This window comes from Colias croceus, chromosome 12 (genome assembly GCF_905220415.1).
Source record: "Colias croceus chromosome 12, ilColCroc2.1".
In the NCBI taxonomy this organism is placed as follows: domain Eukaryota; kingdom Metazoa; phylum Arthropoda; class Insecta; order Lepidoptera; family Pieridae; genus Colias; species Colias croceus.
Window position 1 is genome coordinate 7940224 of NC_059548.1, and position 20024 is coordinate 7960247.

Below are 20024 nucleotides of genomic sequence, written 5' to 3' on the forward strand. Positions count from 1 at the left end.
CCTATCAAACATTTTCGTAAATAGATAATATTATATACCTAGTTGGTATAGTAAAAACTATACTCAGACTAATGTGTGTTGTTCTTAGGTACTTCTCACGATTATCAATAAAAATCAATTAGTTATATCATATATTTGACGGTTAAGGACAAAAGTTTAAGAGCCGCAGAATGCAAATATTAACCTTGTCGGCATTGTTTTTGTAATTCAAGTATCACTTGAGTTATTGTAGGTCAAGTAATAACATTGAGATCAGTCTCAATCCGACCGTAAAATATGGCTGTGACAAATTCGGATCATTACAGGAAGTCGGAAATATATTCTGATGTGTAGTGGATGCCTTAAGTGTGTGGATCAACGAACACTTTAATACATATCTAATTATGTTTTTTCATCTACACGATCTCAAATCGTTTGGCTGTTTTTTTTTATGCGTTCACCTTTTCTTCAACTGACGAAACAAGTTTTTACAAAGCCAATTTAGTACCTTCTTTAGAGCCCAAAATATGATGTAAGCTTTTGCTAAGTTCATTGGGGCTTTCACGTAGAGAGAGTATAAATTACTTAATGTTTTATTTTTTATAATAATTATTAGTTTGTATTTTACTACCCTTACAAATGCACGTAAATTATAAGCTGAAGAATAGTTTGTTAGTGGTTGTGGTTGTGTCTACAACAGTATTTACTTTTGTAGGTACTCTTTTTCTTATACAAAATGCACTTATGTTGCAATAGACGGATTAACCTCGTGCTAAAATCCCTCAATTACTTTGAACGTGCCATTAAATATATAATGGAAACATTTTTAGTATTGTAAAACAAATAACATCTGTCAATAATGATTTCAATTTAGATTTCTTGCCATTTATTTGTTACCACATTGTATCTCGAACTCAATTGTAATTTGTTATAGAATAGGTACAATTATTGTGGATATATAGGTATGTGTAAGTATGTAGAGGTACTTAACTATAGACTTGGTTAGAGATTTTTAAGCCCTATTTTCTATAATCACGTCAGAATAAATTGCTAGTCATATACAAATCATTTACTATACAAAAAATTTTTGTTTAATACATCGAATCAGATGTTATGCTACTCGTTACAAATGCATAGTACCTATTCATGAAAAAATCACTCTAGTGTGCATCTTATTGTACCTTATTTATATTTTATTTACCATTACATGAACGAAAGTAGTAAATAATAGTAGAAAAATATCTCGAATAGATATCAGTATGATAATTCAATGGATCATATCATATCAAATCAAATAAACTTACTTGACTAAAGTATATCCATACATAATGTAATCTTATCCATTGTACCAATTATGATAGCAGTCTTCCAGGATCCGCAAGTGAATAATAGGTTTGACAATGAAACCATCTCAGCTGACTGATGACTCTTATTTGCACCAACAATTGGCGGGAAAATATGTATGAATATTTTTAGATTTGATTCCAGATTTTGTGTAAGTAGAATGACTTCAGGTGTACAGTTATAAGTTATAACACTACTATACTATAAATAGCACAAACTTACACACATCTCGTATAGAGTAGCGGTATTCCTTGGCTTAAAGCAATGAAGAATTTTTATTGATATAGCAGGATTATGATAAACTTTTACAGCCTTTAGCACGTGTTTGCTTTTCTTAAATCAGTGAGAGTTCAGTAATCAGTTTATCCGCGCGATTCAAGAGACACGCATGCGCACATTTTGTGAACGCAGCCCGCGAATTTCAAGTTTCGAATATTTTTTTTTTGTCGTTTGGTTATTTTCGTCTATAAATTATAACTTTTATATTATATATTGAATTAAGGGTTTGTATTTTAAATTAGAAATTTTAAAACCAAGCTAGTAATATTTATTATCTTTAATTCAGCGACATGAAAAAACAATATATAAATAAATATAATTTTTTGAATAAAAACTAGCGCGAAATAAAAATAAAAAAAAAGTTTACTAATTGATAGTTGACATTAAAGATGTTTTTCAAATTCTACCAGTATTCTTTACATGTTTGTATCAGTTTATTTGTATCACATCGAAATATATAAAAAACAATTTATACATTAAAAAAATAGGTTAGCTTTTAATATTTCGATTTTCAAGTTAGATCTAGTTTGACCCTAGATTGCGGTAGGTAACGAATGTCACATATTGACCTTTCTCAAGAGTAATTAATTATTCCATCATATGTAAGCTGGTTATTTTACAAGGTGGCAGGATATCAATGTAAAAGGTTTTATTATCTAAATATATAGGTATTTTACATTTCACTTTTAGTACTAACATTTTAATTATACCGATGAAAGATAAGAATACCTAATACTTACATACAATTATATATTATTATATAGGAAATAAGTTGCTTTAGTATACCAGCTACCTACGCTTGTTATACGAAGAAAGTCATTTAAAAACTATGTAGAGAGTGAATATGAGTTAAGAGTTTATGATTTTTAAAGTTATTAGGTACTGACTAGCTGCTCGGGGGTGAAACCGCTCGGGTTTCACCCTCGTGGCTCCGCTTCTGTTGGTCGTAGAGTGATGATATATTATAGCCTATAACCTTCCTCGATAAATACGCTGTCCAACACCGAAATAATTTTTCAAATCGGACCAGTAGTTCCCGAGATTAGCGCGTTCAAACAAACAAATAAACAAACAAACTCTTCAGCTTTACAATATTAAGTATCAAGAACCCATCTTAGCGACAACACGTAGTTCTTAGGTAGTAATTATTATTTATTATATATAGCATTATTTAGTAATCTGTGATAATGCTATTAATATACTATAAATTGTAAAATAACATTTTCCGCGTAACTTTAATATTGTAGATAAGTATATTAATTTTATTTAGATTTATTCTTAGCTTTGGGTTTTTTCTTAGGTTAGGGTTTCCTATTTATTTAATGACTTCTACATTTCAAAAATTAAATATTTTTGTGCATTTTTCTTAATAACTTCATTATAAATACGTCGATAAATCGATGAAGAAATAATAAAGCTTCTAAGGCATCATGTCTGATTGGATCATTATTTTAATATCACGTTATTACATGATACCTAAATGTAGGTTTCATCTAAAACAATATTGTGTGTAAGTAATTAATTTAATAGCCATATAACGTACCAACTTTTTATATTATACCTAAGTACTTACCTACAGTAAAAATTATCAGGTACTATAACTTTTCACCAGCAGCTTCGCTTGCGTAGTCAAAGGAAAACCCGCATTGTCCCTGTTCCCGTGGGATTTCGAGATAAAAACCTTATGCGTTAATCCAAAATAGCTTTTGTGTTGCAAATTTTCTCGAAAATCTGTTCAGCTGTTTTTGCAAACAACCAAACAAACAAACATACAAACTTTCGCATTTATAATATTAGTAACAAGGATAGGTAAGATCTGCTTTGGCATTGCACGTGTTTCTTTTTACCTTGTAGAAAGTTCTTTTTAACCGACTTCAAAAAAAAGGAGGAGGTTATCAATTCGGCCGGTATATTTTTTTTTTTTTTTTTTTTTTTTTATGTATGTACACCGATTACTCCGAGGTTTCTGAACCGATTTACGTGATTCTTTTTTTGTTCGATGCGGGATGGTGTCGAATTGGTCCCATAAAAATTTTATTCGGATAGGCCCAGTAGTTTTTATTTTATGAGCATTTTTGTCTGTAGGTATTTGTAAATTTTGCAAGTGCAAGTTTGAAGTCGGTTGTTTTTAACGCAGTTATCACTTGTTCACTATAACTTTGATAGTCATTAATAATTATTCCTTCAATTACTCTTTTTAAATGTAAAGAACAGTTTAGTAATGCTACGTTTTAACTCTATAAAGTTAAAACGTGAATGGTCTTAATTTTCCAAACGTTACATGCCTGCAGTTGCCTGCCGACCTCGTTTCAGTAGTTCCATGACTTTGCGTCTAGAAATATAAACATTCTTAACAGATAAATACTAAACTAAGCATTTAAACAAATAATTACTTTACTTGTACATTATAGACGCTCACCCCGGCTCCACCCTGAGTTAATTTTTATTTTATATTTTCAGTTATTATCCACAGGAAATATATCCAATTAATGAAAATGATTAAAATCAATTCGCACGTTCTTTAGGTCAAGATGGTGTAAGTAACATTTTCGATGAGAGTATCTTTTAACTACTTAGAATAATATTCATTAGGAAAATATTGCACATATGAATTTGTATGGACAATGGACACCGCCTATGAAGGATATATACATTATACAGTCAATAAAATACAAAACATACATAATATTAGAAACTTGTTTATTGTTATCTAAGGCGGATCCAAATACGCCTATTTAGGTTAAGAGGCTAAGCTTTCATATATTGTGCGTGTACGCATAATATCTAGGTAACCATTACTTTTAAGGGCATTATGAAACTATTTTTTTAATCGAAAGAATTCGATAAAAATAATCGATAAGTTTAACTTCTTGAGGATTAATCTTTGTCAAGTAGGTATGAAGTGAATTAATCTGCCATTACTCAGGTATTAATTGTATGAATATTTATTTATTTTGATGAAGAGTAGCGGGGAGAAGTAAATTAATTAAATAATATAAAAGTTTAATTATTAATTTATCAATAAAATACTCATTAAAATCCTTTATATTTGAAATGAGTAAATTTTATGTGTATTTTGTGATCATTTAAGTTTGAATGACTTCCGTAGCCCCTCAATTGCTGTATGACGCAATACCATGCATTTTCAAAGGAACTTAGGTATTATAGTAATATTCCATATAGAGTTATAATTATTGTAATAATATTGTGCATAATGCCTTAGACTCATTTACATAAGGCATTGACCTTCACTTATTATCGATATGTTATAATCTTACATATTGCATTAGCGTATGACTTTCAATAACATTTCTATCGAACTAAAAATAATTAGTAAGTAGTAAAAGCTTTTTGTTTAAAAGAAGTAGGCTCTACAATGAAAATCGATTTTGCTTTTTCATACAAGATCATTGAATTTGATACATGATAATAAATAATTTTTATACCTACCTTCTATACCTAAGTATTGAAGATAAATTTTGTTACAGGTACAAATACCTTATATGTATGTATATCTAGCAAAGATTCAAGAAACAACATTAATTTTGAAAATCTGTATAAGTAATAAATAGGTTTACTAATTTTCACATGATAATTAAAAAATAATACATAAATAACTTTCGATATTCTGTGCTTTCTTTCTTAGGTTTATTAATATTTCCTAACAAAATTCTGCAGGGATTTCTAAACCGGTTAAGATGATTAAATAAACTTTATTGTACTAAAACCTGAAATGTCTTAACAAAACCGGTCGTTACACCCATGGAATATTATTTTATTTAAAATCCTCGATTCGCGCGACGTACCTCTACTATACCAACATGTTTTTCTTAGCCATAAAAACTTTGACTCTTGGGTTGGAACTTAGTTGTAAATTGCAATAAGATATTCTATATTGGCCGATTAATTACCGATTGATATACTTTTTGTCTTCTTTTAGTCTGTCCTCTTGTCAGTCCTCATTTTAAAAAGGTTTCAATCATAATGTATTTGCTGGACTAAGGCATTTTTGAAGTCGTAGGTAGGTATCTATATATATATATATATAAAACTCAAAGGTGACTGATATAGTGATCTATCAACGCACAGCCCAAACCACTGGACGTATCGGGCTGAAATTTGGCTTGCAGGTAGATGTTAGGACGTAGGCATCCGCTAAGAAAGGATTTCCCGAAATTCTTGCGGGAACGGGGAAAAACGGGGATGCACGTACAAAGTCGTGGGCAGAAGCTAGTATTAGATAAGTACATTAATCGCACCATAAAAAATAAATTCATGAAACAAATTCTTTTTTTTTGTCCCAAGTATATTTACAACTACACCTATTCGATATTTAATTTAAGAAGTAAGTCATAGGCCCCATTGACGCCGTGAAGCTGTGGATAGTCCTATTTATTGCTCTATGTAAATTGGTCTTATATAATTGAAATCTGTAATTAGATTTTTTTTATTCCGTGTGAAAAACTATGCTTACCATAAGTTGAATCATAAGTTTTTGACCATAAACATTTTGCTATTTTTCCTACGTATGGTAGTAATAATTACCTAGTGCCATCCGCGCCAAATGGGTCGGTTTTTAAGGTTTTTTAATGCCAAGGTTTTCTGTTTTGTTCTAATCGAGGTTATATAGTTAAAAAAAATATGGAAATACCACTACCTACATTAATTGCGAAAAACTAGCGTCATATAAATTATATTTTTGGTAATTTTGTCATTTTGAAGGTCTGAATTAGATGTATTGAACTTTAAAATTTGTATTAAATCACTAAAATATACATAAAAAACATAATTTTTGAAATACGCAACGGATACGGTTTACATTTAATCGACTTTAAATACCATTGATTAAGTAATTTATAGGGTTTAATGGATATTTTTTAGTACCTAACTACCTAGATAATATATAATGACATTTTAAGTACCTAGTTGGAAAACTTTAAACTACTGATCACAATATTTTATTTCACTAAGAAGTACTTAACTAAGAATCTATACTAATATTATAAAGCTAAAGAGTTTGTTTGTTTGAACGCGCTAATTTCAGCAACTACTGGTGCGATTTGAAATTTTTTCAAAAAAAAAAACACCGAAGTGTTAGATAGCCCGATTATAGAAGAAGGTTTTATATACCCGCGGGGCACAGCTAGTATAATATCTGTGATAATACATTGAATGCAATGAATGTGATTTAGCGTTTCATCCTTATCTGTAAAAACGCGAAAACATTTTTCTTACTGTTATTTTTTTATTGTATTGTTACACTATACAATTCGTCGACCTATACGTATACAAACGTCGTTATCCACTTCGAATTGTTAAAGTAAAACGTTTTGTGAAAACTAAGTACCAACTTGACAATAATGTGCTGAAAGGACGGTATTTAAATACAAATCTACTTACACGTTAATTTGAATGTTACGGCCTTAAAACGAAGGCATTTATTATTATCAAGTGATTGGTACAAGAGATAATGAGACGTTCATTGTGACAATTGTTAACGCTTCATAAGTAGTATTTAGCGTGATAACTGATAAGTATTTAGTATATTAATAACAATAACAAACAGTCGTAAAACATTAACTCGCTTGAAATCATATAGCTATACATCCTAAACCTATAGGTACTTATTTCAATTTTACTACGAGACTGTATGGATATGAAATCTTTGAGTTGAAGCTTATTATTGTAGATATTAATTTGTCAAAGTAAAAACTAAAAACCTTGTATGAATTATTTACTTGAGAAAATATACGAACATACATCACATATTTGTTTTTAATTAACCTGTAAAAGGTATGAGATGAATTTGTCATAACGAACGGAAAAAGCTGCATTCATCAGTTTTTTCTTTAATTTAAACCGGAAATAAAGGTTCTATATAAAATATTGAAACGGTAAAGCGATGCGAGTTAGTTTTCCTTGTAAAAGGCCGTTATTGTAGATGTTTCCTATCTTATACACATAGTATTAACTTTATCGCCTGCTTAATTAACGAATAAACGAACGGTCATTGCAAATAGAGGGATAACTATTTATTGCGATTCATGATAAGCGGCAAGAATTATAATATATCTAGTAAAAACGAAGGCAAAAGGAAAAAGGATGAGTTTTCGGGATGTGAATTAGCAAGGATCATATTTTTAGTTTTTACGCTCGTATTGACTCGTTTTTACGCTTATTAGCCTCATCAAAAATCAAATATATTATCTGGGCCAATACATATTTATGAAATTACGGGTGTGTTTTACTTATAAATTTTTTATTGCTAATTACTTCCTTTATAGTTTCGTATACTACTAATATTATTATGGCGTTAAATTTGAAAGATACACATATTATACCTAATATGTATTTTGATATTTCGAGTTTTTCTAGGAAAATCGTTTAGACATCCGTTATATATTCAAAATTAATGCTCTTTGAAATATATTGCTGTCTACATAATTATACCATGAAATGGAACATGTTACATGGAATTATTATAGGTAATTAATTTAAGTTATTTTTGATAAAAGTTGTCTAAATGTCATATGATTAATAATACTCAAAAAATGTTGTGGTCGTCTTATTAGAATTCTGCCTTTACTGCCCAGAACTTCATAATAAAACATAAAGTAACATTATATTATGTAATTAATTATATCAAAAACCTGTTTGTAAGCCGTTTTTTGGATGTACATTGAAAATGTCACGAAATCATGTACATCGTAGGAAGGCGATCGAGGAAAAATGCGTCACCTAATGGCAAATGCTGCGTGATAATGTAAAAACAATATTGTACATTAGTTTCTTAGAATAATTATTACATATAATAGAATAAAATTTGTTCAAAATTATATACGTACTTTACTGAAATTCGAATGAAATACCTAGTTAAATGTAAAAAAATTGTGTAAACTATAAAGCGACTGTTAGTTTCTTGTCAACTTTTCTCTGTAGAATGTTTATACTGTTTTAGAAAGCATTCTTAAACAGATTATGTAACAATTTGATACCAATTGTTTAGACAGATTACATAATAGTGTATCACTGGTTCTGAAAGCAGTCCTAGTCCTTGATATGTTAGAATCATAATAAAAAAAATATGATCCTTTTACAGGTTGTAGGCTCTGTAACGTTAGATTATGTAAGGGGTCAATAATGTGTATTATATCGATCGGTCTGAGTATGACGTTGACGATCTCCTCCAAGGAGAGAGGATCATTATATAACTTCCAATTTACTTTCGACGAGAATACGCTCTAACTTCTCTATGAATTAAAAAGGAATTCACATAGTGTTTCCTTAACACCAGGAAGTGACTTGGTAGGTAAGGCGTTGCAAGGCTCAACACAGGAAATATTTCCCACATTTCATTTGAGGCAACATTCAGAGAATTCTCAAAAATCAGGTTTCGTTCTGTGCATACTAATTTAAGTTATTTAATTTGAATTTTGCAAATTTCAAATGGATTTTATTTCCTTTTTTTGCTGCTAGCTATTTTAATATTTTAGAATAACTTCGAATGCAAAACTTGGCTTGGTTATGTAACAATATGTAGTCATTTTCTTGCTATTCAATTATTTTATGTGCTGGTCGAGTTTTCCTCTAATTGGATTCACCTACCTTATAATTATACGTTATACGCAGTGACGGATTAAGACTACTAGATGCCCTAAGCAATCCATGCCTGTGGGCCCCCCTATCCGTATGTCAACTAGAATCAGTCTTTAAACCTTTACCGCCTAAAAACATTAGTTTTTTGTAGAATAAGATGATGAGATGTAACGTACTTTAGAAGTGGAGTAGGTGCGACAATAATAAAAATGTGTGCGTGTACACACGTAATAAGTGAAACTTCTTTATGACCTTATTTTTCAAAAAATAACTTACTATCTGCAACTTAGTAGGTATGTAGTAATAAGAAAAAGATGGCGCGTAACGAAAAAATGTTACACTAAATTTTATTTTCCAACCCCGATAAAGAAGTTTCACTTCAAAAACCAAAGCATAATTTATTTATTTATTGAAATGCGCCTTGCGGCTTTTCCGAGCATTGAAATCACGCAAGATAGTACCTATTAACGCCTAACGTTTTTAACATACATATATCGGACTCTATGTACAATATCGATAAATTATTGAGCCTTTCTTGTATCATCTTTGTCCTTTTTTCATTTTTTAATATTATTAATTTTGAAAAAGAACGTTCCTCTGAGTTATTTGTAATCATAAGCGATAAAAATATACGCAGGGCTGTTTCCACATTAGGGAAAGCTGATTCAATCTTATCATCATGTATTATTTTATACAATTGTGCGTGTGTTTGATGTAAACTTGTGCGAGCCGAATCACTGGGTCTGGGACTTATTTTACATACTAGCTTCCGCCCGCGACTCCGTCCGCGCGGAATAATTAAGATTTTTTTTCTACGTATTTTTCCGGGATAAAAAGTATCCTATTTTATGCCCAGGATAATAAGGAATAATTATACCAAGTTTCATCGAAATCGAACCGTTAGTTTTCACGTGATGCCTTCACATACAGAGAGACAGACAGACAGACAGACAAAAATTTTTTTAATCACATATTTGGGCTTGGTATCGATGCAGTAACACCAGCTGCTATTTATTTTTTCAATATTTTCAATGTACAGAATTGACCCTTCTACAGATTTATTATATGTATAGATTATGACATATGAATGAAACTGTTGAATTTCTGTTATTAATTCGGTGATATGTGTTTACTAGATTTGTAAATTGTAAGAACTGTGCTCTGCAGTTTGATCGGGACACAAATATCACACACATTTTATCGGCATCGGGTATTTTATTCAAGAATGAGAATTTGTCTGCTGTTTGTTTGTATATTTTTCCTCTTTTCCGCATCTCTACATTTAATTTATCAACTTAAGTTAAGTCCTAGAAACTTTTTTTGGTGTGGTTTTTGGTGACGTGAGAGTGAGACGTGATGCCCTTCGGACGGATTTTTTTGTGCTTCTTCTGGTGCCCCCTCAGACGTGATGCCCTAAGCAATTGCTTAATTTGATTAAGGGTTAATCCGTCACTGGTTATACGTACTTAAGTATAGTGTATGTACAGAAAAATATAAGTAGTTTATACACACATATTCTTGATTGGTTGATTGAAAAATGATAAATGAAGAAAAAAATGTGTTTTTAAAAAAATCGAAAAAATATATCATGTGAAAATATGTCCATCGTTATTAATTTCGTTTGTCGAGTCGTGAATGTCGAGACGGTTACGGCCACGTTACGGCAAAAGTAACTAAAATGAGGATTGACAAAGCCAGCAATTAATAAGGCAATTATTATTGTTATCGATTGAGTTTCCTGTTGCTTGTTTTAATATTATAAACTTAGATTATAAAAGACACAATTTCCTATTACATACGACGTAAGTTTATAGCCACACAATTTAAAAATCATTAACTGAATATAATTTTTCGTCAATTGATAGGTATGTAGTATGTACTTACATTCAGATGGGTTTATTATGCCTTTATCAAAAAGAGTTTTAAAGCAGAAAAAAATGTGTGATCGAAACCTTTACTTAGGACACAGCGTATACGACTTACGAGCAAAGCTGAAGTCATTGGTATATCATTCCCGCGTAAAACTTGGTGGATAATTAACAAATTATTATTTATTTATTTACTAAACGACAAAGGGAACGTGACAAAGGCTCCAGTGTAGTCACTAGTCACATGTAACATTGTTACGATATTCTCACGTTCCGATATTTTATTACTTCTACATCTATCTATATATTAACCACATGCTGAGTGTCAATTAAACTTGCGTACATAATAAATAATAGAACAATGAATTGGAGAAAAATGTCGAGGGAACTTTTAACAATTGTTTAAACATAATGCATGTTTAATGGATAAGGATATAATTTTGGTTTACAGCATTGTAAGTGGGATTTAAAAGGCGTCAAGTCATTTGCGGCTAATTTTATTAATATATCAAATCTTTCAACACATCTAGTTTTAAATGTCAGTTTTTTGCAATAACATTATCATTACAACGTAATCAAATTGGGGTTTATTCGAAAACAATCATGTATTCTCACGGGTAATCCGGAAAGTTATGGATTTACAATGAACCTTATCAATCTTGTAATCTTTACTAGATAACTCATAGTAAAAACTTAGATCCGTTTATGTTAACAGTTGCTATAAACCTTTTGAAGTTCAACTGCTGGTTTATTTGAACACGAAGTAATCATGTATTGTAAAATGTTTAAATGTAATTGTAATGGTGTTTTTTTTTATAATGATAGACTTATAGGCGATTGTTAGAAGGAATATACACAGTGAATTTAATTATTAAAATCTTATTCGAATTTATCAAGTGCGACAGATAAATACTTATTAAATTGCCCATTATAACTAAGTAGACCTTAAATGAACAATGAATTAAATGACCTTAGACCTATAAAGCTTAAATGCATTCAATTAGATATAATGTTTTATATAGAATCAAATAGGAAATTGAATTATTTACTTTATATAGTTAATTAATGGATCATTTTAAAAAAGAGAAATATTAAAAAAAAATAGATTTCAATAATTTAGATCATCATCTAGATTATTGAAAGAGCAAGGCTATTGAATATTTTTTTTTTTCATAAAACTGTCGCATTTCCATGTTTGAGATCTATTACATTACAACTCATTTAAAAATATTGTTATGTTTATTCCGCATCGCCTCATATTATTAATACAAAAACTGGTAATCTTATAAAAATATGTACTTAAGTACTACGAATAGAACAAAGCTGCAAAAAGGTGTTCAACTTCTGACAAGATGTTTTTTCAATTTTCAAATAAGTACATAAATGTGTTTATAAATGAAATGAGCTACTCGTAGTTAAGTGGTGAATGAATTAGTTTATGGGTAATAAATTAATATCGTAGTCGAAAATGATTAAATAATTACGTTGATATATTAGTGTGATCTTAAGTATCGAAGGATTTGGTCGATGTTATCAGTTGGACGTTCCATCTTGAGAAATACTGACGACTTTAGACGAAAATATAAAAATTAATTATTTTTTATAGAATGCTTGGTTCTAATTTCTGAATATTATTATTATTAATTTATTTATTAAGTGTAAAAAGTGTTGATAAAATGACGATAGCGGAGAAAAACGTTGAATTGAAGTCTAGTGAAACTAGACGAATTGTGAAAAATGTGGTCGTCATCAGCTTGGCTTTCATGGTCCAATTCACCGCTTATAGTGTAAGTAAAATATTTGTTTAATTACGTTTACACAATATTATTCTAGTATTATTTTGCACTAACGAATCAATAGATAAATTATTAAAATATAATGATGGAATTTAATGCTTTCTTAAATTACCTCTTCTTCGTTATTTTGAAACTATTGTGGTGAAAATGATAATAATCGTTTAAAATTAATTGCTTTGAAAAATACCTTTAGAATTTGTCTATAGGTAAGTGAGAAGGAGTATAATATTAATATACGTGAAATATAAGAATATAATTATGTGAAATATAAGAATAAGTAATATAAGGAAAACAAAGTATGCTCTGCTTCTTAGTTATAATTTATTCAAGAAAATATAGATATAAAATTACATTAATTACCCGTGCGTATCTATCACTAACGCAAGTACCTACTTATTTATATAGGCGGCGTGAGACGTGTTCCGCTCACGCCGCGGCCGCTCCATTAGGGGAAGAGCTGGCAGGCTCTTAGCTTGTTTGGGACCGGCGACGGGCTGCCGCTGATGGGGTCACAGATGAATTCTACACATACCCGTGGCCCTGTCGTTGATGCGGCTTGACGGATCACGGAACACAGTGGGGTTTTGGTCGGTAGGAATCCGACACAACCCACGGCCTCTTCCCCGGAGACCGTGGGTATCTACGCAAGATTTCCCCACTAAAAAAAATAAATATTTATTTACACTTTACAGCTTAACTACTCTGTTTTTAGTTTTTACAAACACCTATGTTTCTAAATATTTTTTACATTAAAATGTAGGTACGCCAAAAACTTCTTAAACCTATTTTCGCAACTTTGGAAAAGTAAAAGTTTTCAAAATTGTTATTTTATGTTCCAAATTTTAATGCATTTCGTATTTAATTACTTTTTATCACACAAAACCGGAAAGTCACAAATATATAATCAAAAATATATTAGTTTTGACCTTCCTTAAACATCATTATTTTTTAAATACGACTATAATATACATGTAAATAAATAGACAGCAGGTAGACTATTAAAGCTAGGTATATCATCTATTTATAAGAATTCATCTGTCAACTAAATATAATATTTAGTTTCTAAGTGATTTGTAAAGTTTATAACGACCTTGTAATACGACATTTTTTATTACTTCACCTATATAATTTTGGTATAAATTTTCACAGGGGGCGGCCAACCTTCAGAGTTCAATAAACGCGGAGGCCGGTCTCGGAACAGCGTCGCTGGCAGCAGTGTATGCGGGACTTATATTCTCAAATATTTTCCTTCCTGTGGTTGTTATCAAGTACGTTATATTCGGAGATGGATTAATTTGTTAGATTATATTATTAGCTGCGCTTCGTGGTTTCACCCCCGTGGCTCGCCGCTCCTGTTGGTCAGCGTAATAATATAAGCCTTCCTCGATAAATGGTAGATACCGAAATAATTTTTCAAATCGGACCAGTAGTTCCTGAGATTAGCGCGTTCAAACAAACAAACAGACTCTTAAGCTTTATAATATTAGTAAGTATAGATACGCCATAGCGTTGGAAGTACAGAAAAATATTTATATAACCGTTCCACAAAAAAGATGGAAACTTCCGCTCACCTCGATACCGCTGAGTTAAATCAGGATAAAAACTTAAAAAAATAACTTGTATCCTTCTAACATTTTTCTTTTTAAGAAATAAGATTTGTAATCGATAAAATGAGTTTTGAGATTAATCTTTATAAACATTCACAAATTGACTACTCAGGTAGAGACTAAACAAATAGAGGGATGAGATCATTTTTTCAAATAATATCCAGGATCGAATCTGCGAACCTTTAGCCATAACGCTCCAACACTTATCTAACCCAAAGGCTACTACTATGACACAGTCACCATGTGAGGAATCTTACTTAACCATTAACATTAAGTAATGTGTATTGAGGTCTATAGATCTGTGTCGGCATCAATATTCTTATATCAGCTATGTACTTAGAGATTGTTAAATCACAATCTATTATCACGATTCATTTATCTATTGTCAAATTTGAGATGCGTTGAGGTGTTGACCCCATTTTTATTTACCTAATCTTTGTACCTTCAACTTGATTTGAATTTATCTATATTGAATTTATCTAAAGTTGAAACAAAATATGTTATTAATTATAACTTTTATGTGATACTTAATTAAATCATTACCTATGTTTTTGACAGGTAAATATAATTCCTTGATTTTATTGGCAACTAAACTGCAGTATAGGCAAAATGTTTCAACGATTTGCATGTATAAAGAAGATGTACATTGAAACCTTTTCTTCCAGATGGCTTGGCACAAAATGGGCTATGTCTCTATCGTTCGTGGCGTACATGCCATACATCGCGGCTCAACTATGGCCTTCCTTCTATACCCTGATACCGGCTGGTCTGATCGTTGGTTTGGGCGGAGGGCCACTCTGGTGCTCAAAATGTACTTATTTGTCTGTGGTGGGTGATCTTTATTTGTATATTATGATGGTTATATGTTTGTTGTACGTTTTATGTTATTATGGGAGGGAGACTATTAAAAAAAACTGTAAGAAAAAGACAAAACCGAAAGATATTACCTACTGTATTTGGTGCCCCAATTTTAAAGATATTATTAGTAGATAGTTTTGTTTCTATATCTATATATATAAAAGAAAGTCGTGTTAGTTACTCCACTTATAACTCAAGAACGGCTGAACCGATTTAGCTGAAAATTGGCAGGGAGGTAGTTTAGAGCCAGGAGAAGGATATAGGATACTAAATACGTACCACGGGCGAAGCCGGGGCGGACCACTAGTCTTTTTTTAATTCATGAATCGTAATTAATTAAAAAGACAAGTCTAGTTTGTAGCAATTTGTAGCAATAGATAAATAAATAGTTTACATTAGAAAAATTAATATTTCTAGTTTAAAAAAAACAGCGTCGAGTTTCTTTAAGATTGGATTATTTTCAGGTTTCTGAAGCACATAGCAAAATATCAAACATTTCGGCAGAGGCGTTGTTGACACGTTTCCTTGGGCTTTTCTTTATGATATTCCAGCTAAACCAAGTCTGGGGAAACCTTATCTCCTCCGTTGGTAAGTGAACATATTATTTAATTAACTAGTTCTGCATTCTGTTCTGCACTGTTGTTCCTTTTTCGTGTTTTATCGCATAAGAATCTTTCTTGTCCCTTAACAAATACGTAAAAAAAATTAGTCGAATAGGTCGAGCCAACAACAAATTTGGTGATTCATTTTTAATAATAGGTACTAAAAAATTTAAATAATCCAAATATGTACCATGTATTTATTTTTCGAAGTCTTGAAGTTGAGACAATACGTAAGTTTGGATAGAAGAAACAATCCAAATCACCTAACTGTTATGTCTAATCTTAGTATACAACGTTTCAATTTAAGAAGTTAAAAGACATAGATATCCATTGTAAACATAAATTATTTCAAGACAGAGTCGATCCCAAAATGTGACTATAATAATTATATTATTGGCTCATGACCGAAGCTAATTGTTACAGAATTGTTTTGTAGTTACATTTTAAGAATAACAATAGAATTTGTTAAAGCTGTTACAAAGAATCGATTTTCATGTTACTTTGAAAAAGACATTGAAACAAAGTTAAAGAGCTAGAAATATGTAAATAAGAAATTATATAAGAAACAGCCTGAAGATCTCGTAAAAGAAGGCTTTCTAATGTTAAAATTTTTTTAATCCAGAAAGAAGTTTCTGTGTTTATTCGCTACATATACATACTACATAATAATAATATAAAACATAAGACTTCGTTTGTTTTTTAAGCTAATCTCGGGGACTACAAGATCGATTCCACAAAATCTTTCAAAGATGCATATTGCATACATATGTGAATTGTGATCCCACATTTTATGTACCTTACATATTATCTACTACGGTATATGTACCACGATTAAAACCGAGATGGAACGCTAGTTTTATATATATATTTTTTTAATTTCCAGTGCTATCATCTGGTGACAACCAAGCTGCAGTAACAGCGGTGAACGAAACATTGATCCCCGAGCTATGTGGAGCCAACTTCCTGCCAAGCGCTGATGCTGGGGAGGCTCTGCTGCCGCAGCCCATTGAGAAGATACAGATGATTGCTGGTAAGTTGCGTTTTGGGAGAAAGATAAAAAATTAAATTTGATTTGTTTGATTGCAAAATTGAAAATACTAATCAATTTTTCGGACATAATAACTAATAAGTATCGAAAAAATGTATGAAGAAGAGGCTAATTGAAAAGAAATGTTAATCATATTTATTAACATTATTTTTTGCAGGTATTTATTTAGCATGTATGGCCGCAGCAGCACTAATTATAGCAATCGGTGTGGACTCCATGAAAAGGTATAGTTGGCGTTTGTATTTTAAATGCACATACGATAGCGTTAAACATAATTAAATTCAAACTATTTTTTCCACAATATTTACTTCTTTTTCACGTAAGGCGCTAACAATATCCCAGACAGGATATCTTAATCTCAGCCATTATTTTATTCAATTATTTGAAACGGCTCGATTTCTTTTTATCAATTTTGAACTGAGTAACTATAATATAAATCCTTGAATTCAAATAAAAAAATTAAATGTCTATGAATTTTGCATGACAAGTGCTATCACGTACTTATAGTACCTACAACATGCAATTGAAATCAGAGACGAAAACCTATAATATCGATTATGAAAAATGTCTTTTTCCTTCAGATATGACTCAGGCCGTACAGGCTCAGGCTCCAATTTATCAGGCATGGCACTTTTAGCCGTCACTCTGCAACTCTTGGTGGAACCCAACCAGCTAATGTTGGTCATCATAAACATTTTCATTGGCATGCAGCAGGCGTTTTTCGGAGCTGATTTCACTGCGGTGAGTTGAATCTTCATGCCATTTTGATTTTCAGTTGGAAATATCGAACTATAAAGTTTCTGTTGAAACACACATTAAACTTTTCAAAAAGATTTTGTATCAGTACTCTGCTTTGTTTATTTCGAAAGGCGCCAGAAAAGTGTGTTCAATTATATGCAAACAAACTGTATTAAATTATTCAATGGAAATCTTTATATTAGGCTATACCTATTTATATGTTTTCATAAAATTTCAGTCGTTCGTTTCATGCGCAATTGGGACAGGCACCGTGGGATTTGTGATGCTCACATTCGGTATAGCAGATGCCATTGGATGTGTTGTTACTGGATATATTGCTAAGGTAAGGTGTTTTTATTTAATACAATGTATTGTGATTGTCTTTACTATAAGATTTCTGACTGTTATGACTATATAAAGTATATTCTATATAATAAAAATGAATCGCCAAAACCGTTGGTAAGCGCAAAACTCGAGAGCGGCTGAACCGATTTCGTAAATTATATTTTCATAATACTTTCTGAAGTACGAGGATGATGAGGAGGATAAAAGGTAAAACTACGAGCGAAGCCGGGTCGGACCGCTTGATAAACTCAAACTCAAACTCAAACATTCATTTATTCAATTAGACTACTATTTAGTAGCACTTTCGAATCGTCATTACATAGATAAGTATTTTTAACATTTACCACCGATTCGGAAAGCAGTATCTATGGAGAAGAATCGGCAAGAAACTCCATAGTTGCTCTTTTAACATCATGTCAATATTACAATATATGAAACTTATATCTAACTACATAATATATCATAATATGCCAAAGAACTGCTGATAGCTAGAGATAGGAATCTTAATCAAACGACTAATCAACCTCAAAAGCTGTGACAGACACACCAATTCATAAATATACAGGGTGTAATCTTTAAGTGTGCACAAGCGATTATTCCGTAACTATTGCAGATATCAAAAAACTTTAAACTGATATCGAAAGTACTAAAGTCCTAATGAGTAAAATAATCGCCTGTGCACACTTAACGATTACACCACAGTATTACAATATAGGAAATAATATTGCAATACTGTGATTACACCCTGTATGTGCATTCCAGATAACAGGGCGCATGCCGTTAATCTGCGCGGCGACGCTAGTACACTCGGCGCTGTTCGTGACGCTACTGGTGTGGCGGCCACACGCGCATCAGGCGTACGTCATGTTCGTGATCGCCGTGCTGTGGGGCCTGAGCGACTCCGTGTGGATGGTGCAGCTTAACGGTGAGACGGGGGAACTGTTACACGCGCTTATACCCACCAGATACAAGAGATTACAGGCCGAAAGCCGCTTAGGTGAGGCCAATGCTGTTAACCGTGGCTTAACCCGCGCTACCAAGTAACCAGTTGCAAGCCGTTTACTAGCGCAGCGACGCTTTACGCTGGCTCCTGGACCAAGATGTTTGACAGCCCTTGTCTCATTCTTAAACGAAATATAGCCTTTTTGGATAAATAGATTATTCAACACACTAAGATTTTTAATTCGAATATATTAAAGTTTTCAGAACTTTTTGGGTTTTTGACTCACTGGAACGGCTTTGCTCATTATTTTTGGTAGGCGTAAAATTTCTGTCCAAAACACACGAGCCATTGCCAGGTAGACGATTTACTACACATGCATTTAAGAAAATGCATACAGCATAAAAATAAAAAAAATCCATTATCTACTTATTCATCCTTAATAATTGTATGGTACTAACAGGAACTTTATTTCCAGCGTACTACGGTATCCTCTTCCCCGGTAGAGAAGAAGCAGCGTTCTCGAACTTTCGTCTCTGGGAATCAGTCGGCTACATCATAGCGTATGTGATATCGCCTCACCTGAGGACCAGCTCCAAGACTTATTTACTCGCGGTCAGTATGGCGGTGGGTGTGTTCTTGTATTTCGTAGTCGAGTACCGGGACAGGCGGGAAAAGAAGAAAAATACCGCGAAAGTAAATGTTGTTAGTAATATTGGATTAGATAATAAGGCTTTTACCATATCTGAATAGACTAGGTTAGGACATTCCATTTTTTTGATGTTTATTGTGATGTAGATTTTATAGTTTTTAAAGTCTTTATGAGAAATGTTAGTAACTATTTTTATGTACCTAGTACTGTGTTTTCTTCTATTGACAATAGCTACTACGTAATTAGATTGACTATCTGACACAACTTTATGTTTATTTATGACAATTCTGTAGTTTTTACTTTATACTTAACTTTATATAACATTTTATTGAATATTTATTAGAAACAGGTAATGCAATGACGCACACTTTT

The 20024-nt window shown here is 31.7% G+C and overlaps 1 protein-coding gene across 2 annotated transcripts; it reads left to right on the forward strand.

Moving 5' to 3' along the window:
- The first annotated feature begins 1697 nt into the window (after positions 1 to 1697).
- LOC123696390 (UNC93-like protein) lies at positions 1698 to 19842 on the forward strand. 2 transcript variants are annotated; one of them, XM_045642529.1, is made up of 11 exons: positions 1698 to 1826; positions 12724 to 12853; positions 14012 to 14130; positions 15135 to 15297; positions 15792 to 15915; positions 16813 to 16959; positions 17135 to 17201; positions 17559 to 17718; positions 17954 to 18058; positions 18823 to 18985; positions 19479 to 19842. In XM_045642529.1, the coding sequence occupies exons 2-11, from the start codon at positions 12743 to 12745 to the stop codon at positions 19751 to 19753; spliced, it is 1434 nt and encodes a 477-aa protein (XP_045498485.1). In that variant the 5' UTR covers positions 1698 to 1826; positions 12724 to 12742; the 3' UTR covers positions 19754 to 19842. The 2 variants fall into 2 exon arrangements, with proteins under 2 accessions (XP_045498485.1, XP_045498486.1); XM_045642530.1 differs by having other exon boundaries at positions 12733 to 12853.
- The last annotated feature ends 182 nt before the right edge of the window (positions 19843 to 20024 follow it).